Here is a 22,156-nt window from a genome sequence, read left to right on the forward strand (position 1 = left end):
TCACGAGTTCGAGCCCCACGTAGGACTCTGTACTGATAGCTCAGAGCCTGGAGCCTGCTTCTGGTTCTGTGTCTCCCTCTTTCTCTACCCCTCTCCTGCTTGTGTGATCTGTCTCTCTCAAAAATAAATTAAAACATTAAAAAAACATTAAGAAAAAAAATGAGTAATAAGAAGACATAAGCAAAACCAACACCAAAGATAGAAAAACACCAATGGAATAGCTGCTGGTGGAAAAAGATTGTTTTCACAGACCTTTGAGACGTTTCTTTTTTTTTTTTTCCCCATTCATTCCTCCTATGTGGCAGGTGCTGAAATCACAACAAGAAACCAGATATAGCCTCCACCCAGTAGGAACTTGGTGTCTGAAGACAGATTACAGCGCAAGCCCACTGACTAGGATATGTACAGGGAGGCACCAATGCCAACCCAGGAAAGCTTTCCACAGGAGGCATACAAGCTGAAGAGTGGAGTGAATGTCATTTTGAAGAACTCTGGCAGATGGCAGCCCCATAGAGTAGCTGGTTAATGCAACTTAGAAGACCAGCATGAGCTACATAATTTTTTAGTTTTAAATAATGGAAGGGTTGAGCAACAGGCATTTGGGATTTTCTAGTGTGGTAATAAGGTCACATCAATTCTTATACCTTACTGCTCATTTTTGTTGTGGAAGAAAAACAACAGCCCTGGCCCTATGACTAAACTGGAGAACAGGTTTAAACTTTTAGGTCCCATGACAGGATTTTTCCCTGTTAAGACATACAGGAGGTGTGGTCTAAATGAACCAAGCATACTCTATGAGTTTCAAATCGTAGAATTACACATGGGGAAACAGCATTGACAGAAAGTTCTTCTTAGGAAACACAACAGTTCTTCTATCATGCAACAGCAGTCAAGTCATAGGCTCCATAGAACATAAATTAAAAATTATTTTTTAAGATTATAAGTAATCTCTACATCCAACATGGGGCTCAGACCTACAACCCCAGATCAAGAGTTGCATACTCTATCGACTGAGCCAGCCAGGTACCCCGCCTAAATCATTTTAAAGTGAGCAGGTTATACCTAAGGTTCCTCCTAAAATCTCCCCTCCAAATGTAAGGCGGGGCAGTAAAACAAAGCTTTAGAAATCAGTGAGACACCATCGCCACCTTGTGTCCCTCAGCCTCCATTACACCCACATTCCTTTAAAAAATCACACTTGGGATTCAGCAGTATAGAATATAGCTTTATTTATAGAATCTTACAAATAAAACATTTACAGTCCACATAAGTTATTTTCTTTTCTAATTTATCTCATAACACCTGAGTTATTTAAAAAAATACTGTGATGGAACTGCAGAACTGTAAAAGGAAATATGAATAAAAACCTCACCTCTCTTTTGCAAAAATCAGACAGCTTTTAGTCTTTTAAGCAGATTTCCACAATACTACCATCTCTTTGGAAGAGGACTTACCAAAAACAAGTCTTAGGATACCCAAACAGAGATGCATTCTCTTTTAAACCCAGGGTGAAGGACCAAACGAGGGAAAGCCCCAAGCTGACACTAGACACAAAAGACACTGAACACCTCAGGGGGCAAGGACAGAAGGCAACCCGCACTCCAGGGCAAGAGTTAAGAAGCAGCACAACCCTGCTCCTGGGTCACTGCTCCCGCATGGGACATGTGCTTCCTTGCTGATGTTAGGAGCTGGTCATCTGGGGAAAGACGCTAAAGAGGACAATGCCGGGGGCAAACAAGACCTCACAACTTGCTACTCCTCAGACTTCTAATATGTACAAATGCTTAAAACAGCAAATCTAACACTTAAAAGTCAAAAAGGAATCGCCACAAACTTCTACGCCTGAGGCAACTCTGCTGCCAATGGCAACATTTGCTCGCTTGTACTAGCTTGTACTATCCGAGCGCCTCCACCCCTGAGTTCCAGCCAGCACTGGCCTCTGGGCCAACTACAGTTTAAAGAGAATTTCCCTTTGAGGCAGCGGTCTATAAAAGGAAAGTTCTTAAGTTAATATGGATGTGCACGAAAAGGGAAAGCACCCTACTACTTCATATTTTATTTTTTAATTTGTTAAAGATTACATTTTCAAGCTCTTCTCCTAAAACTAGAAACCCACTAACTCTAACTTAGTATTTTACTCCAAGAATAATGGTATTTGTTAGGAATGGCAGATCTACAGGGAATGCTAAAATTATACATTTCATCTATCAATGTGGATTAGGGAAAGAAAAATCTTGTAAAGTCTTAAAGTTTGAGTGTTATTCGCTACTAGCTCCTGAAAGCAATGTCAGACACTGAGGAAAATAAAACAGAAGACAAAGAACCGTTTTAAAACAGTAACAACAATCATAAAAATATAAAAGTTAGATTCCAACATTCAAGGAATTGGTTCTTTGGTAAAATTGGACCATTAATCCTATCAGGAGTCAGTCCTGATATTTACTCTAGAATCTTGAGAACTCAAGTTTTCCTTCTTCTTCTTCAGCCCATTCTCAAATCTATCAAAGTCAACAGCAAGAGAAGGAGACAAACTTATAAAGCATCACCAGCAATTTTCCCACGCATACTCTTTTTCAAGACTATTCCTGGTTTGAGGGCCATTTCCCAAGAAGAAAAAAAAAAAAACAAAATAGATGCTGCTTTTAATTACTGTATAGTGGAAAGTCTTCCTGTGTAAGAACAGAAAAACTCACAGGTGTTGGCCACGACCAGCACTCGTCAGTCATGCACACAAATCAGTCAGTGAACACAGCCCCTGGGCTGCAGCTGTGGGCACCACTAAGAAAGGCTTCTGGAGAGACTGGCTCCCCAAAGTGGCTAAAGAATCTCACATTATCAATATGATAATAATAAATCAATTCACCTAGTGAACCTGGAGATGAGCTCCCCTTGAAGCCAGAGTTCTGAGGAGAGGGCTCCACAGTGCCTGAGGCTGGCCTACAGTCTCTCGGACAAGTCTAAAAATCCATCTTCTGAAGAGGGTTAGAGCAATTAATATTCAGTTCGGTACAGGACCCGCCCTTTCTTGTTCGGGGTGAGGAAGGAAGGGGAACCCAGGCCATGCCGCTAACACGCACTCTCAGCGTCATCAGGAAGCCCCTATTCTGCAAGCATCTGCAGTGCCCCACCCAAGTTCTGGACCTTCCATCTCAGAATTCTATTGCTCATACTTTTATTTATGTAATTAGCAGATCCTAAATTGTGCCCACACCGATTCCATTGCTGATCACCTCTGTCTAAGAAGCCCATAAGCTGCACTCCATAAGTGCACAAGTAAACTTGCCACTTTGCAGCGGAAGTGTTGACTGGGGGAGGGACATTTGTGCAGTCTCCCCTCTAATACAAGATTGTAAATGTGCTCCAAATGTGCTTCTAGGGTAAAGTTGCTCAGAAGATGGGAGAGGGGAAGGGGAGGTGGAAATGACAATGAAACCAATGGATTTCTTGCAGGTCTCCATTCTCCACCTTCCATTCTGTCAGTGTCATTGTGAAAGAAGGGGACGTCCAGGCAACAGAACCCACACAGCAGCTCACCAGCAGCGAGCCCTAGCTCACCCATACAGCCGTGAAGCGCCAGCTGCAGCCACAAAATCAACATCGCAGCCCAGTGGGAACAAGTGACTGCCACAACAGGACACACACTGTCAGTTCTCCTCGTCCCGCCCCCCCCCCCCCCCCCCCCCACTCAACTTCGGGATGATCCTTGCCTCCTCTTGCCCTACACATGTGTTCTAACTTTCAGGTCTTTTTGAGAAAACAGGCAACTGAACAGACCTTGAAAAAATAGGAGGGATTCTTGTCTCCTGTACCTTTTCTGTAAAAACAGGTGAATTTATTCCAAAATGGGTCATCTTGAGGTCTAGGACACACATTTAGATTCACAGGCCCTTAAACTACAGATTCACCTCCTGGTATTTCTAACCAAGTCATGAGCACTGGCTATATTTTTGCATTGTAGGGCAAGGATTAAAAAATTTCTCAGTGCTGGTTCAAAGAGAAAGAGGCCAGGGTAACCAGGGAAAAAAGTTAGGCTTGTCTGCTAAGTAAGCTGCATTCAGGTTCCAGGGTCACTCTGAGAAAGGGGGAGGAAAGGCAGAGAGGCACTATCTAGAGACTGGTTACCAGGGCAGCTTATTCCTAGGATTGAGCATGTTTAAAAACAGCTGACATCTGAATGCGAGAATACAGTCCGTGTCACAGTTTTTAATACAATTGCCTCTTCTGAGGTGCGTCGTGGTTGCCGAGTCCTTGGGCCAGGGATTGGGCAGCCAAGGGACAACTTCCAATCCCAGAGGCTCCTGGCAGGGCCCTACCCAATCTGGATCTGCCCTGAATACATAGTGAGGACCAGCATGATGGTGAAACCAGTCAGGAGGCCCAGGTTCTGGATGACAAAGGGGATCAAGATGCTGCCATTTCTTTCATCCTCCTGGCAGACCTCATTCATCTCAGGGAACTGAGAAAGAGGAGAAAAACAAGAGAGCTGCAGTTTTTCTCAACCTGGTACGTCCAGGACGACTCAGCAAGAGAGAGATAGTATACCGAATCATCGTTATGAGACGTATCCTAAAAATATTTGTTAGAACATTAACACAACAAATTGCCATATGATTATAACTTAACATATGTTATCTACCATTATATAATATACAATTATTATATAGAGACTATGTAGTTAAGATATATGACTATTAGCAGCAATAGCCTTCACAGCGTTTGCCCACGGTGGCTACCACTACTTTTCAACTATTGAGGTAAAACAGTATTATACGTGCATGTAGCCCTGTAAAGGTTTAGATGCTGGCTAAAAAATTACTGCTTTGATAAAAATAAATTTTTTTGCTGCGGACTTTAAAAACATTTGAGAAGGTCTTTTTGTTACCAAAATGCTGCTGCCACCTCTTTGGGAAATTGAGCAACTGTGGAAGGAACCAGAGCTTGGGGCTGTAACACTCCTAGGACTCAAGGGCCCCGCTGCTGGCCAGTAAGGCAGGGGACAGAGAGCGGACATTCAAGCAATCCAGAAAAATGTCTTAACCGTGGGGGGGTGGGGGGGGGTGGGGAGCTCCCCACAAGAGAGGAGAGAATCTAAAATGCTTCCAGGGAGTGAGAATGGGTCATGGTGGTCAGCACTCTTATCACTGCAACAAAAGTATTATTTTCGAGGGACATGGAAAATAATTCATGCAAAATATGACCTCAAAGAACAGGTCATGCCAACAAACAAGAAGTCAACCTCGTTATGCAAAATATAATGAATAGTGAAATACCAATCAGGTATTTCATTAGCCAACTCAAAGCCACTTAAAGGGGCTACACCAAACATTAGCAGGTACCGTTATAATGCATGCTTTCAGGCACCGCTGACACTGGCAACACTCATTAAGAAGTGTTGAGTTGGGTTCAAGCATCTTCTTTAATAACATATGCTGGGGTAAGTTTTTTTGTCCTTTAAAAGCTAATGTCCTCCAAATGAGTGTGCTTCAATCCTGAGGCAAAGTAATGAAATGTTCTTCATCTTATCAAGAAAATAACGGACTATTTTAAGTTTTTATTCTACTCTTATATGCTGGACCACATTTATACACAGCATGAGGTAAGTCAGGTTCTTTACAAATGGTATTTTGATAGATACCGTATTATGTCTGTGCCATATGTGTGCCCACTCTTTTAAGGACAATGTTATATTCATCTGGATAAAATGTGATGTGACAACTGATTTAAATAAAATACTTGCTTCACTTAAAAAAACAAATAAAATCTAATGTCCTCTTAAAAAGCATTGAACTATATGCCTTAAATAGGTGACCTGTGTGGTATATGAATGATTCCTCAATAAGCTATTATGAACAAACTAACTCATGTCCTCTTAGCTGCCTCCCCTCCAAAGAATAACGTAGTGCAATTCTGCCTACATGGCATAAACTATGGAAGACTTACCATATCAGCCAGAGCAATATACAAAAACATTCCTCCAGCCAGTGCAAAGATCCAGTTGGCAGAGAAGTGGCTGCCAGCCAGGATGCCAAAGGCCAGACCCACGTAACAGCAGCAGGCAGAAAGGAAGTTGAAGAAGAGAGCCTGCTGGATACTCATCCCAGCATTCAGCAGGATGACAAAGTCACCTAAGGCGGGATAACAAGAGGGAACGGGTGTGGAAGAGTTACACCAGGTCACAGACAGAGAGCACAGTGAGGACAGACTGCTTGAACTATACATAACATGTGGGTGAAAATCAAGACAGCCTCAGACCTGAGAGTGCAGGGACAAGTCTAAGGCACCCCTCCTCTTCACCTCTTCACATCTAGGAGTAGTCTCCATTTGCAAAACTTAGCCACATACTTTCAGCCTAGAGGCTGAAAATAATGCACAGGATTTTCAACATAGCCAACCAACTAGCAGTTGCTAGCAATTGCTCTTTTGTTTGATGGTGAAGTAGAAGTTTTTTCCTCACAACTATACTGAATGATGTTTTTAGGAAACAAAATGGAGACTGAGAGAAGTTAAGTAATTTGCCCAACGTGACAAGCCAGTAAATTGGCAAAGGTAAAACTTGACCTTGAGTCCCTGAGCCTCCAAAGTCTAGGTCTTTTATACTCTTGCTCTGCTAAAACTAACCCCCTAACTCCAGGTTCATCTACTTCTTCCACCCACCAGACCTCTAACAGACATCTCAGCCTCTGGAAGACTAATAGGGGTGCCTGGGTGGCTCAGTCAGTTAAGCGCCCCTCTTCGGCTCAGGTCATGATCTCATGGTTCATGAGTTCAAGCCCCATGTCAGGCTCTGTGCTTACAGCTCAGAGCCTGGAGCCTGCTTTGAATTCTGTGTCTCTCTCTCTGTCCCTTCTTCGCTCACGCTCTGTCTCTCTCAAAAATAAATGAAAAATCTATGAGGTAAGTATTATTATTAACCCCATTATAGAGGTGAGGAAATAGCACAGGATATGGACTGGGAAGGGAAACAAACATCCCAATAAAAATCTTCATCATTTTCAATGATCAATTTTCAATTATGAATTCAACTGGTAAGAATTGGTGGTTAGATTTTACCACAGAGAATGTGTTAAGCAGTTACAACAAGCATTCTGAAGTTGGGGGCGGGGGCAGTGGGACACATGAAGGGTGCTGCAGGGGACGCCATCAGTGCAGGCACACTCACCTAGCTCATGTGGGAACTCCTCGCACAGGATGGCTACCGAGGTACTGATGCCTTGGAAAACAGACACGGTGAAGGAGGCACCAATAGCCAGGCCATCGATGAAATTGTGGAGGCCGTCACTCAGGGTGATCATCCAGGCCAGAGTGCCAATATCAGAGTAGCGGACACCTTTCAGCCAGTAACAGGCACTCTGGGAAGCCTGCAGGTCCTACAATAAAGCCCATCCCCACGGCCCCAGGTCAAAGAATGAATGATGGACCTTCAAGGTAGGCCCGAATCATCAAGGCCATTACTGGTTAAAGGCCAACAGCAGATGGCCCACTGACCTGGACAGAGAGTGAGCCCACGATGACCTTCTCGTCCATCATGGGGGCCTTCCCATCCAGCTCACTGCTGCAGTGCTGAGGAATCATATGGTCCAGATCCCCGTTCTGCAGCTTCTCGGTCACCCCCTCCTCCTGGTCCTTCTTGGAAGGAAGCGTCTCAGAGGCATAATGGCTATGTCCATGATGATGCTGGAGGAACCATGGGGAAGGGTCAGCATGACACTCACCAAAACCACAAAGCTTCTTGAGCACTGGTAGGTGCTCCCAGCACTGGGAAGACCTCATTCCCACCATCAGAGAAAACATAAGCAGGCAATGCACACAGAAACCAAGGGAAAGCTGTTATAGAAAGCTGAACTAAGGTGAATATAAGGGCTTAGTGTAGGACAGAAATCAAAACAGTGACCTCATGGCCATCACTTGGTCCAACGAGGTGGTATTGCTAGTGAGGTTTAGAGCTCCTCCGCTGCACTGGATAATGTTATTCCATTCGGCAACTGATCACTGTGTGCCAGGCACCCAAAGATACCTTTTTGGAACTATACCGCAACAATCATTCCTCTGTTCTCTGCGGTGGTACTTCCTATGTAATGACTATGTACCAAGCCCCTCCTTCACCTCCTAAAGTACAAAAGGTATATTAAAAAAATAATCTAGAATAAAATGAGGGGATACACCACTGCCTAGCAAAAGGCACACAGGGCCAGATCGGCCTTCTGGTCTGTCCTCAGCCTTTGCTAATATCCTTGTGAGGGGAGATGGGAGATCTATTCCTGAAATCTGTCGGTTATAATCCACTCTTGGGGGAAGAGGGGGGACAGCAGGTAAGCTCACTGCATTGGTGACACCACTACCAAGACATACAGACATTTCTCAGATGGATGCTTTCCCTACAAGCACTTTTCCCTTTACTAACAATTAGGCCTCACCTCATTTTTCTGTTTAAGAAGCATCTTCAAGATCTTCTCTGTGAAAAAGAAAAGATAAAAGCCCCCAAACACCACCGCAGACTTGGAGACATAATAATCTTCCAGAGGGTTGAAACCAAAAGCCTGTGGACCCAGGAAAACAAAATGAGTTTAAGAAAATAAAAAAATCTCCACGGGTCCCCTCTCATCTCTTAACCACTTCCTTGATTCTAGGAAAGGAAAGAGACGCACTCATTGTGATAGCTCTGCCGCCTTACCCCTTCCTGCCCTTCCAGCAAAATCGAGCCCTTGACTTTCCTTCATGCCATATCACCAGGGCCTGTTAGGTTCTCTCTAGCTCATTTTCTGATGCAAAAGATCAGTCCCCTTTAGAATTATACTCCCAAGAACAGCCTTGGATATGGTTTTCTACTTTTAATAAGGACTCTGTCTTCATTTTTCCTTTGCTACAAGGGCAGAACCTGCCTGCAAATTCCATACTTAAGGAGACACTTATGTTTATTTCCATTCCTTATCTAATGTTCCCAGCTGATCTGCCTGTAAACACAAAGAGAGATGGTGTAATTATACTTTCTAAAATGGGAAATCCATTCCCCAGTTAAATAGTAAGAATTGTGGCATCTTCCTGACCGCAGACCTTCCAGTGACCACAAAGCCAAAAAAGCAGACTGTGTCACTGCACATGTCAATTTTGGGGTTTTTGTTTTGGGTTATTTCTGGAAACTTCACTTATCAAGGGGGGCAAAGAAGAATCCATTGGGAAAACCACTGGAGTAGGAATCAGGAGAATCCCATTCTCAGTGATATTCCTGACTTGTGGTGGGGCCTTGGGTAACTGCCCGGTGACTTGCTCCCTCCATTTTCTGACAGGAAGCAAGCCTCTCAAATAAACCAGCCTTCTCATGAATAGGTCAAAGATAAAAGTGACCATAAGTACCAGGAACGCTGGGCTGCTTAAAAGATGTTTCTCCTTTCTGTTTTAAAGGGACAAAATCCATCTCTACTCGCTTGTGTAGTTTTCTAAGAGACATAAAGGTCAAGTTCTAGTATGTCAAGAAACAACACACACAGGCCCAATTTCCAGGAGAGGCAAATCATCTTAAGGAAGAGTGGAGTGAAAACTGTCCATTGACAGTTCTCTGCAGGAAGCCATGAAGAATGGCAGAGTACAAAAGCATGGCTTTAGCAGTTCTAACACCTGGCCTCTAGGATACGTTTTCTTGTTCTCTATTAAATGGGTAAAACCCTACTTCTCTAGACATCAGCTGATCTAAGAAGTCAACTAGGAAAACACAAACCCACATCATGGAAAACATAAGGTACTATCAGAATGTGGCATCGTCTCTGTACTTCAACTCTGGCTCGGCCCAGGCCTGTCAGACCACCTACAAGGAGACACCTCCTGCATATACTCATTAGCAGGTCTACTGCAGAGATTACACCAAATCAGATGAAGCTTCTCCAAGGCTGCCTGCCAAACATTACAAAGACTAAGCTCCTCCTGTTCTGTGGAGATTTTCCCACTAACCTTGGCAAAGGTGCCATCAATGTATGTGAAACCAGGCCATTTTATTTAGATTACCTTTGTCCCAAAACAACCTACTGCGGAGAACGGATCGTTTTATTGAGATCTAGGGATTCTGTCGGTTTTTCTGTGTGTGTGCCTGCAGCCTCAAATCGGGAGCCATCAAGTGATCTAACTGCACTACATCTTTTCACCCAGCAGTCAGAGAGCATGAACCAGGCACCAGGCACTTTACAAATACTAACTCATGTAGCCCTCACAATGCCAATGTGGGATCAGTCCTATCATTTCCCCCATTTTGCATATGAGGAAACAGAAGCACAGAGAAGTTCAATGACTTGCCCAAGGTCACAGAACTTGTAGAAGGGTAGAGCTGGGATTCCTACCCAGCTCCCAAACCTATGCTATGCTGCCTCCTAACTCATGAGTCGGTCTCAACTTCACTTTCCACAAGGAAGGGACCTCCTTCCTATGCCTTGTGTAGAAGTGGAGGGTGCTTCTGCTATGCCCCACAGTCCCCCCCAGAGATTGGCATGCTCCTGTGTGAGAAAGCCCTGGCTTGCCATACCTCGGGGATGAGCTGGAAGAGGGCGTTGGAGTAGAGGGTTCCAATCGCCAGAGCTATGAAGTAGAGCAGCAGCCTCTTGTAAAAAGTCTTCTTCATGAAGGGCACCACGCTGGCCCCCATGAGGGAGCAGAGGGAGATGACGGTCACACAGAGGAGACCGTATCCCCACACTGCCGTTGGGGGAGAGCCAGCCCCACCCAGGACAGGGAGAAGGGCAAACGTCCCATTTCACAGCGACCACCATTTAGGGGAAACATGGGGTGGAAAGGACGGGGAGGCAACGAGGAAGGTTTTGGTGGATATTAACAAGGAAACAAAAAAGGAAAAATCAGAGAGACAAGTAGGGAGGGAGAGAGAAACAGAAAATCTGTTAGTGATTCAAGTCTGATGAAATTTCCTTCAATCAGTTCAGAAGAAATGAAGAGGAATTCAAGGTGGCCTTGGAACCCGTGGCTCCCACCCCAGCTGCTGCCTTTGGTGGCCCAAGTGACACCTGGAGGTGCACCTGCCAGCTGGTGTGGCTGCAGGGCGGGGCACTGCCTCCTCACACAGCTGAGGTGTGCTCAGGCCTATCCACAGGCTGCCCATGGCAGACTTTGGACTCAGAGGGCTCTCTTCAGTAGGAAACAAGATCAAGGAGACAAAGAGAGCTCATTGTGCTGGCTGCCATGTTTGCTTTTCACATCTGGCTTATACCATATAGGCACACGCACTTCCACCTGGACTTTGTTTTATCTTGCAAAACCAGACCAAGTCAGACGTGCAGGGCAGATGGATGGAGAACCAGTAAAACCCAATGCCCGTGTAACTTAGTTTCTTAACTTCTCAGGTTTGTTTGTCTCAAGTTTGTTTCCATTTGCTCCGAGAGAACTCCAGCATGGAGGACAGAGTTCCAAGATCACCTTGTCACAAAAAAAGATCTCCTCTATCATTTCCCAGTGTCACACACTCCAGGTAGGACAAAACTGAGCCAGGATGAGGCACTCCCCTGGGAGCCCCAGGGGCGGAGCATGTACAATTATTGTTTTCCATTTAATAAGCAACAAGGCATTTCATTTTGAATCTTTAAAAAATTAATAAATTCAGTTTCTGGAGCTGAAAAAAAAAAATAAATAAAAGCCCAAGATGAGGTCTCCCCTGGAAGCACTTGTTAGATTCATGTGGAGTTTTGAGATAACATGGAGATAGTTACTCTTAAATCAGATTTCTTCTCTCACTTAGAAGGAACAGGCAAGGCCTGGGCTTTGCGTCTGGCATCTATTCTGGTGAGAGTCTTTTGATTGGCAAAGGCTGGGCAACCAGTGACATGGGCTCTTTATGAAAGGCAGCTGCCACCAATCCCCAAGGGGGTCCCCACACAATCACCCCTACTGCATGTGCACAGCCCTGCCTGAGCTGACAGAGTGGGCAGACTATCAACTTGGGTCTTTTTTTTTTTTTTTTTTTAGCTCCTCAGTGGTCACAATTAAAAAGCAAAATTAACAAATATTTCAAACAGTCAAGTAAGGGCACCAGGAAGTCAGTCCAATCCCAGGAAAAAGTCAAGATGCAAGGTATGAAGGCCTGAGTGCCCCTTTCATTTATCTTGGAATTTTAATTTGTTTTCGTTAAATAGTTTTTGTTCTATTTGGCTCTCTATGCTACGAATTATGGCCTACTTGGGGTGGGGCGGAAGGATCCCTCACTTTTTAGGCCAATTCTATTGACCAGTTGGTAACCTCTTTTCCTTCCACCTCATTCCAGATGGGTGATCCCTTGGTGGCCACACCTGAACACTGTCAGGGCGTCTACTTAAAGCACGTACAGAGTACCAGGACTTGGACAGTGACCACCAGCTGCAGTGTTCCTCCTGAGCCCTGCAAACGGGGCAGTGGAGAGGCAGGGACTGGGAAAGGGAGGCTGAGAGATCTCCAACAGCGAGGGCACATGCGGAGAGCCTTGCATCTGACATCACCTGAAGAGGACACAGGCCAACCTGGGTGCCCCAGGAGGGAGAGAAGTCCCTTGAGATCCAGAGTCAGAAGTCATTTGTGTTCCCTGATATGAGGGAGAAGTGAATGTTCCAGGTGGCAGTTGTCAGGAGCCTCGGAACACATGGTGGGGGCAGGGCCATTAGGTAGGGGCTCAGCTGCAGGACCCCCAGGGAAAGAGGACGCGCAAGTTTCTGTTCTACTGCACCTCTGGGATGAGCTGGAAGAGCGCGTTAGAGAGCAGCGTTCCAATGGACAGGGCGATGAAGTAAGTGAGCACACGGCTGAAAAATGCTTTCTCCGTGCACGGCAGGACGAGGACTCCCAGCAGAGAGGCCAGGTTAATCAGTGAAACACTGAGGAAGCCAAAGCCCCACACTGTGGAGGAACAAGAACAGACGAGGGCCTCCATTACTGAGGGTGGGGGTGCTCTTGCTGCCTGGGGTGGCCCATTCTCAATTCAGCTACCATCTGGGCAGACAGAGAGCACCAACCCGTCAGTACATTAACGGTTGAGTCCATCTCTTGCTGGGTGCTGTGGAGAAGTCTGAAAACAACCCAGCAAAATCGCTATCCAAAGAAGCTTACCTTTTAGATGGAGAAGCAAGTGAAAACAGTAAAGTCCAAAAAACCATAGGAGTGAAATGATGATAGCAGGAAACAACAAAGGCAGCATATGCTAGGTACCAAGGGGTGGGCAGCGCACATCAGTGCGACAGGATTTCAGAAGGGCAACCCAGGCCCGCAGGAGTCACAGATACTCACAGACCATGGTGAGTCCACTGTGGCTGGAGCAGAGGTACTGGGCAGGGTGGGAGAAAGGATAAAGTGGGCTGGGGGCAGCTAAACTGAAAACAAAACAAAACAAAAACAAACAAACAAAAAAAACCCAAGGCCATTAGTCCCTTGTAGTTTAATAAAAACAAAAATGAAAAAATAGCCAAAAAAACCCCACCAGGCTGGTCCAAAAGCCCAACACTGAACATTGAGCAGCCGGTCTGACAACATGCTGGAGCAGTCTTGGGAATGCAGAAGGTATCAGTGTAATCATTACTCTGATTCACTCCCCTAGTGGTGATGAGCTGGTCACTTGTGAGACCTTCCGTGAGTGGCACCTTCTATCAGCCCAGGGATCCACGTGACATGAGCACGGCCCCAGGCCCCTGCCTTCCTGTCTCAGCTCACCTTCAATTGCGCTTGGCTTCCCCTCTTCTGTCTGCTCATCCTCCTCGTTCTCCTGGTTCTCAGAGGAGCAGGCTCGGGAATCCAGCTGCTGGAGGATGGTAGGGCAGAACTCCTGGAACTCTCTCCTTCCAATCCGTGACTGGTTGCTGAAGTTGTGGGCAGCAAAGAGGTCTCCAGAACTAAAACACTGAGACAAAGTGGGAGAGGCAGGAAGCCTCTCAGAACCCAAAGTCACACCTCACCCCTTATAGCAACCGACAGCCTTCCACGAGGAGAAAATGAAGATGGAACCCTTCCTGATCTTGGGGAATCTGTAGACTAATCTCTAGGAACGAGAGCAAGGTAGTTCCTAAACTTGAAAAACTGATAGGTAATCTCAGAGATCAGCCATGCAGTGAAAGTCACACACTTTACACACACCCATTCATACAGGGCTGCCCAGAAGGTCTGGGAACAACTGAATTCCAATCTTTGTGACCAGGGTGTGGTTTGTGGAAAACATGATCTATTTGCATACCTGAAGAAACAGCTTCATTCAGATACCAAATCTGGCTGCACATCACAATAGCCTGAGGAGCTGTTATATTAAAATGCAGATTCCAGATACTTGTCCAGAGCTGTTATTGAGCACTGGCATCTAAAGAAGAACATCAGTCCCCAAGACCCTATACATCGTGTCCCCAGTCTGAAGAATGTGTTGACAGAGATTAGTGGAGGAAGGAAGGAAAATCTAAAGATGCAGTGTACGCTGGAGCAAGTACGGGCTGGCCAGAGGACATGAACGCTCAGTCCCCTTGGGAGGTGTTAGGTTAGTACTCTCACATACCGTTCCTGTGAAACACTGCAGTTTTACTTCTAATTATACTTTATATACTTACACATCAGTCTTTATCTGAGGTGGTTTTACATGGAGCCGTCTTAACAGCCCTCTGGGTGTGGTGACCAGTGAGAGCTTCTGGGCCTACAAAGCTGAGGGCTGGACTCTGGTGACCCCAAGCTACTGCTGCCGTGCCAAGGGGCCCTCTGGGGTCAGTCTGCAAGAGCCTGTCAGGGCAGCCTTCTCCCCAGCTCAGACATTACTGCGTGCCTGTGGTTCTGCATCCAGGCTGCCTGGCCCCCTGGCTACGTGGCCTCTCCAAACTGTTCTCCTTCAGGCTGAAGCCCCCAGATGCCTAACCCACGAACCTCCCTCGATTCCTCTAGCATACACTCCCCTCCCTGTCTCATTTCTCAACTCTATGAAGACTATCCAGCCCACAGAATTTAACACTTCATGTTATTATCAGATGACTCTGTTCTCAGTTGGTTAAGCTCCCCATCGTGACAGCAAACTCTTCAACATGACTCATTTTTCTCTTTCTCACAGTCCTCAGCACAGGGAACAAAGCAGATATATAAAGACACTGCTGGCTGACTTACATTTGGCTGCCACAAATAGCCTCAGACTAGGATTAGCAAAGATGACATGGAAGAAAGAACAAAGAACCTGGGTCCCAGTCCTGAGCTCTCCAGGAGTCACCGCGAGACCCTCAGTATTGCTTTCTAAACAATGAAGACTTTCCACCTGCACCTGAGGTAGTGTGAAGTTCACCTGGGACTGCAGGCAAAGGGCCTTGTAAACTGTAAGCCCTATGAGAAATGCTAGCTGTCAGGGAGCTCCGGTTTGCCAGCGGTTCCAGGTGATCCCAGTGCAGCTGCAAGGAAATGTGTGGAAGGCCGAGAACCCCCACTGACAGCTCCCTCCGTTAAGGGCTTCAAAACAGCCATTTGGGAGGGCAGGAGGTGCTGCTGGGGACTCAGACTCACTGACCCAGACAACGGGAGGAAGAAGAGTTGGCCCCTCTGCTCTGCCATCAAGGCTTACCTGCTCCAAGCTGCTTGGGCTCCCCATGCCTAACCAGACTGTGACCCTAGGAGGGCAGACAGTGTTCAGCAACACTGGGAGCCTTACCGTCGAGAGGTTCCTCTGTCCCTGCAAAGGCTGGGTGACATTGTCCCGGCCCACTCCCACATCCAGGTGGTTGAGCAGGGCCTTCAGCTCTTGCAGGGTAAGGCTGTTCCCCTCCCCATATCGATGCAGGAGGTCCTGTAGGAAAGAGGCTGCACTGATGGCTGGTGTCCCCGTGGACATAGCATGAGCTTCAGGAACAGCAGCACTCCATAAGCTGAGCAGGATCAGCAGGAAGCAGTCAGGGAAGGCTGGGTGTAGCAGCTTCATGGTGGCAAATAAGCCTGTAAGAAGGAAAAGCAGGTGAATGAGAGGCTCCAGAAACCGACCCTCTCCTCTGGCTTCCCCACCAGACATGGCAGCCTCACTCCAGACAGCCTTCCCTCCCCCTCTAACTCTTTACCCTTCCCTAATGCCTGTACCAAGCTTTTGAGAAAAACACTTCTCTTCAAAGCATGGAATAAAAACATAATAAAAGGACAAATTCAACAGGTTTGACTAAACTTAAAAATACACAGTAAAAAACTACTTGATTATGCTTAAAAAGTTTTTATCTTTTAGAGATTCAGAAATAATTGTGGATTAAAGGATATCTTACCTGGAACTTGCTTCAAAATAACAAAGGAGGGAGTAATTTGCATTGGGAGCATAGATGAGACACAATCAGGCATCAGGCATGAGTTAATAACTCATGAAACTGCTCAATTAGGTGAATGGGAATTTATTATACTAGTTTTTTTTTTTTTTTTTTTTTTTTTTTTTTTTTTTAAGTAGGCTCTATGCCCAATGTGGGGCTTGAACTCACAACCCTGAGATCAAGAGTTGCATGCTCTACCCACTGAGCCAGTCAGGAGTCCCTATACTATTCTACTTTTGTACATTGGAAATTTCTCCAAAATAAAAAGTTAAATTATAACTAACTAACTAACTAACTAACTAACTAACAGGGCGCCTGGGTGGCTCAGTTAGCTAAGAGTGCAACTTCGGCTCAGGTCATGATCTCGAGGTTCATGAGTCCGAGCCTTGCATGGATCTCTCTGCTGTCAGCACTGAGCTCACTTAGGATCCTCTCTGTCCCCCTCTGCCTGTCCCTAACTTGTTCTCTTTCTCAACAACAAACAAACAAACAAAACCTACAACTAAAAGAGGGGGGAAAAAATAGACCAGGGGAATAAATACACCATCAAATATGACAAAGGTTTACCTATACTGCCTAAATTAGAGAACATGAAGAAATACTGAGATTCTCTCGTTTGTTAAGAATAGAAACTTAAGGGGCGCCTGGGTGGCGCAGTCGGTTAAGCGTCCGACTTCAGCCAGGTCACGATCTCTCGGTCCGGGAGTTCGAGCCCCGCGTCAGGCTCTGGGCTGATGGCTCAGAGCCTGGAGCCTGTTTCCGATTCTGTGTCTCCCTCTCTCTCTGCCCCTTGCCCGTTCATGCTCTGTCTCTCTCTGTCCCAGAAATAAATAAACGTTGAAAAAAAAAAAAATTAAGAATAGAAACTTAAGGGGGTAGAGGGATGGGCAAACAGGTGAAAGGGATGAAGAGGTACAAACTTCCAGCTATAAAATAAATAAGACACAGGGATGAAAAGTACAGCTTGAGGAACATAGTCAATAATTCTGTAATAAATTGGTATAGTAACAGATGGTGACTACACTTACCTTGGTGAGCAATGTGTAACGCATATACATATTGAGTCAATATGTTCCATACCCAAAACCAATACATTGTATGTCAACTACAGTTCAATAAAAAAAGAATACAAGTTTAAATGATGGACAGTGTTATATTGCTGCTTATTAAAATAGCAAAACAGATTTACAAAAGGCACAGCTGAATGTTAGTGAGGTTAAACAACAGAGTAAGATATGGCTGGTGGCTATATAAATCATGAGACTCGAAAAATTATATGATAATAAAAGCATTTCAATCCTTTGAATTATTACGTCTACCTTTGGAATTTATACTAATAGAAGCAATCCAAAACTACGAAGGCTGTAGGCAGAAAATTATGATCAAGCAAATTATATCCATTTCATTGAATAGTATGCAGCTATAAAAACGAAACCATGAGTTTCATGTAAAGCAAACAAGCAGAACAATTATGTAACAAAAGTAGGAAGTGAGAAGGAACAGGGAAACATACGCCTAAAGTAGCAGGGCTGATGATTTTCTTTCATTAATCACTTCCTCAGTATAGTTATAATTTAATTAGTGAAATAAACAAATACCAGGTAGGGAAAATGAGCCTCCTATTTAATCCAGACCCAGGAACCCCATCACTACAGGTGTTTCCATACCTCCCAGGCTCCCGGGGCCCTGGCACTCTTCTCACTGGATCACTCCACCACAGGGTCTTTGCTTGTGACAGAGGAGCTAGAGCAGAGTGGTTAAGAGTAGGCTTGTTTGGTTTGCATCCTGGTTCTGCCACTTGTTTACAAAGCGTGCGATCTTGGGCAAGATATTTAAACATTCTAGAGTCACTCGCAGTAGCGATGCAGGGGTGCCTGGCTGGCCCAGTCAGTGGTGTGTATGACTCTTGATCTTGGGGTTGTGAGCTCGAGCCCACATTGAGTGTAGAGATTACTTAAATAAAACTTAAAAAGAGGAGTGATGCAGCTTACCCTGGCCTTTTGTGTCAGAAAGACCTGGCTTGAATTTCTGCTGGCCAGATTAGTGACCTTGGGCAAGTTACTTAGGCTCTACCTGTTTTCTCATCTATAAAATGGGTACGCACCTCACTGGGTTACTGTGAAAATTTAATGACATGAGCTACAGCAAGTCACCAAGTGCCTGACCTACATACAAAAAGCACTCAATCAAATGTTGTGATTTGATTATAATTAATCCACTTTGACTCCCTCCCAGCCCAGATACTGAGCTGCTAATGGAACTACTGGGAATATCCCTATGGCTAACTTTATTCCAGGCCTGTAGCACACATATCCCACAGGTCTCCCCAACAAATATAACGGGACATTCCAGGCTTTAGCTGCCACACATGGGGCATGCACAGCATCTGGAGACAGAAAAATATCCCTCTTCAAAGGAATGTACTTTGAGTCACACAAAGAGATGGATTAGCCATCAGCCAAAATAGGAGTAAAGTGTTACTTTGAGACTAACAACTCTCAAATCTACACTGAGAACCAGAAGTTAAGTTACAGTCAGCAGGTGGGATCTTAGGCTGAAATGGCTAAAATCCACTGTACAAAGAAAACCGTCCTCTACCTGGCCACACTATAATCTGAGGCATGTGTTGTACTATCAGAGCGACGGAGAGGAGGGCCGCGTGGATTTGGCAAAGGAGGGCAAAGAGATGATGAGGTCAGCAGCTGGTGGCACCAGCACCAACGCCGCTAAGCCCGTGACAGTTATGGATTCCTTGAAGAGAAGCTGGGATACTTATCTTCACCTAATAGATGAGGAAACCTGGTTTCAGAGATTAGGAAACATGATCCATAGGCAACAAGTCAAGTAGATTAAATTTTTCATGAACTGAAGCCAGTCTGAATGATGGGAAAGTCAGTGTACTCTGAACCACTTCACCGCTGTATGGAGACATAAAATACGCACCCTGGGTCCCCAAGGAGGTCCGCAAAATCCTGCAGGTCTCTAGGCAGCTCTTCCCAATTTTATTTGTTTACTTATTTAAGTAAATTAAGTAATCTCTGCATCCAACGTGGAGCTCGACCTTACAACCCAGAGATCAAGAGTCGCATGCGCTACTGACTGAGCCAGCCAGACACCCTAGCTCTTCCCAATTTCTATCAGCCCAACAAGCACCCCAAGTCCAGGCATAACATGCGCTGAAGACCTGTGCAAGGGACCCCACAGGTACACGTTAGAGGCTAGCCTGTGTTACAGGGTGCCTTCTTTCTGTACAATCACTTCAACAAAACAACGGTCCCCACTTCAGCTATATTTCTCAAATTTATCTGCAGCAACTCCAAAACATCCAGAACAAACAAACAAAATCACTTCAAGTGGGAGACAGCCCACATAACTTGAAAAGCTTTGCCTGTCTGGGCATTCATGTCAAAGTAAGCATTTACAAAGAGTATCTGTTCTCCGTTAACTCCGCGGCCCCTTGGCCCCTCGGTGTGGCCAGGAGAGCCTCCTGAAATGCACAGGCAGAACCTCCTGCCTGACCCAACACTCAAGACATGACCCACTCCCCCGAGAATCTAAAAACAACTAGGAGGGCAGTTCAGAAGTCCTGGTCCAGGGATCTTGGCATTGCTAAAGACACTTCAAATTCAAGTGACCCTGGCCTTTTGGCAGACACAAAAGGGGAGCTTTCTGCTCCAATGGAGATTTTTTTCGTTAGCTACTAGTTATTCTTAGGGGAGAAAAAGAGTTTATAGAAGATTGTCTGGAGGAAAAAAAGGAGAGAGGAAGAGAACACATACAGCTCTTGATGCAGCTGTAGGGTGAAGCTAGGCAAGGGTCCTCACCACATGGGCCCAGCTGTGGGAGGAAGCCCGGGTCTATTAAGGCTGTGGAAATGGGCGGGCCCCTGGGTGGACTCCCCCCAGTCCCAGGGAGCCAAGCCAGCTGCCCTCAAGGACACCTTCCAGGAGTAGTAAGAAGAGTGAACAGGGCAGGGCATGAAAACAAGCTGGAAAGAGACAAAGGCTCGAATGTGCTCTTGGCTCAGAGGACCAGGCCCTCCCACTAAAGACAAGTTGGAGTCTCTCCACTCCTTTGTTCACCTGGCTTGGGTTCAAAGAAGTAAATTATTTTAGTGCCTTTAGGTCTGCCTCCAAGGCGCCAGAGCCAATCCTCCTAGGGGGAAATAAAAATCCTAAAAGAAAGTCAGCAACAGATGCTTGCTCTCAGACCTTCTGTGAAACTTTAGGTTTCCTCACCATCTTGGAGGCTCCTGAATTAGGATTCCACTTGCCTGCCATCCCTTCACTGGATCCAGAAGTATCTCATCCTAAAAATGGCACTTCTGTCCCGTGGACATAGTTTAACTATCGTACTTAACAGGCTGCTGGTTATCCATGCCCATTTACTAGGAGCAAAAACATTTACTTCCAGCTAGAGTGTCAAAGCAGCGACTGATTATGACGCTTGGTGCAGAGGTTGGACATTGGGACCCAACGGGCCTGGGAGTGCCAGGCCTCCAAACATCCACTCCCTTCCCCGACTACCAGCTGGCCAAAGAGACCACCATTCTCACTCACTCTTGGAGCCTTCTGGGTTGAGGAATGAAACACGAAGACTGAATGCTCCAGAGACAAACATGGGTAAGGAACAACTGTTTCCAAGGCCACTGGTAAGCCACAGGAAATGGGTGAACAATGTTGTCTGTAAACCCACCTACTTGTGCCTATTCTGTGCCCCTCAAGGCATGGGCTATGTGGGAGCACAACAAATTATAAAGCTAGAACTCTTAAGCTGAGGTCTTACCTGCAGGTCGAAGGGTAGCAATCAGAGGAAGGGCAGCCTCAACTAGGTTTTTACAAAAAGCACTTTACTTAAAATTGAGAAAAGGTTGATTGTCTATACAAAAGAAAGACAGAAAGACACTGACCATGGGGGTTGAAGGGGTGGAAGAGGAGGTGTGGGTGGAGGGAAGGGGAAACTATAGTGATAGAAATGATGGCTCCCCAGAACCCCTGGCCTTAATGAATCACCTTAAGTTTTCCCCTCAATTGTTTTCTCCCCCACCTAAAATCCAAAGGATGTCAAAAGAGGTGTCTAGTTCTCTTATGTTCCTCTTGGGAACAGACAGCAAGGACACTAAGGTACCTATGACTTCAGTACACATTCAGGGCTTCAGGCCTGTGACTAGCTACAAGGCCCCAACTAGCTATAAGGCCATTCCCTGCCCCTCGAGGGTTCTTTCCTGGTCAACAGTTCACTTCTGTAGAACACCTTCAAATAGATTGGTCTTTCTCCAGTCTCTACCCCCACCCCATTCTAAGGCTGTGACCTGTCAGCCCAGTAGGAATGTCTCCCCAGGAGACACTCCCCACTAATGGTTAACTATTGCAGATGGGTCCAGGTGACCCAAGGGGGCAACATTCCTGAGCCTCCATCAGGAGACGCGCAAAACCCTGAAACTTGCAGACAAAAGACAAAGCCAGGGGGAGGGGAAGAGGAGGGAGAGGTCTTGAGGAATCAAATCCTCCCTCCCGCCCCAGCGTTCAGTCTTAGTGGGTCCAAGTACCAAAGAAGTGTACTTCTAGCTTTGGCAACAGAAGGACCACTGGACCTGGTATGAGAAGGCCAGTTTGCAGCAACTCCAAGCAATGCACTGAGCTCACTAGATCTGTTTCCTTAGTTCAGAAAGAGGAAAATAAACATGCAGAGTTTTGAGTATTAATATAAAGTATGTTGAAACATTATATGAAAATAAAGACTTCTGAGTTAAGATGGAGAAATGAAACTGGCATCACAATTTTCCTTCCCCTGATCATTGATTGATATTTGAGTACCAAGGAGCACCTGGGTAGCTCGGTCAGTTAAGCATATTCTTGATTTAGGCTCAAGTCACGATCCCAGGGTCATGGGATGGAGCCCCATTGTCG

General features: G+C 45.7%; 1 protein-coding gene across 3 annotated transcripts in view; it reads right to left on the bottom strand.

The window, feature by feature from the left end:
- Positions 1 to 1,204: 1,204 nt before the first annotated feature.
- Positions 1,205 to 22,156, bottom strand: part of SLC39A14 (solute carrier family 39 member 14) — a 46,326-nt gene continuing 25,374 nt past the window's right edge. The window contains exons 1-9 of one of the 3 annotated variants that reach the window (XM_045055404.1): positions 17,915 to 17,938; positions 15,614 to 15,894; positions 13,663 to 13,849; positions 10,508 to 10,677; positions 8,415 to 8,537; positions 7,486 to 7,674; positions 7,160 to 7,367; positions 5,941 to 6,125; positions 1,205 to 4,456 (exon numbers count right to left, since the gene is read on the bottom strand). In XM_045055404.1, coding sequence (XP_044911339.1) covers positions 4,310 to 4,456; positions 5,941 to 6,125; positions 7,160 to 7,367; positions 7,486 to 7,674; positions 8,415 to 8,537; positions 10,508 to 10,677; positions 13,663 to 13,849; positions 15,614 to 15,880 — 1,476 coding nt within the window. In that variant the 5' untranslated portion in view covers positions 15,881 to 15,894; positions 17,915 to 17,938 and the 3' untranslated portion in view covers positions 1,205 to 4,309. Of the gene's footprint in view, positions 4,457 to 5,940; positions 6,126 to 7,159; positions 7,368 to 7,485; positions 7,675 to 8,414; positions 8,538 to 10,507; positions 10,678 to 12,685; positions 12,856 to 13,662; positions 13,850 to 15,613; positions 15,895 to 17,914; positions 17,939 to 22,156 lie in introns of those variants that run through there. The other 2 variants (XM_023252507.2, XM_023252508.2) reach the window with 2 other exon arrangements.

Source organism: Felis catus, chromosome B1 (genome assembly GCF_018350175.1).
Source record: "Felis catus isolate Fca126 chromosome B1, F.catus_Fca126_mat1.0, whole genome shotgun sequence".
Lineage (NCBI taxonomy): Eukaryota > Metazoa > Chordata > Mammalia > Carnivora > Felidae > Felis > Felis catus.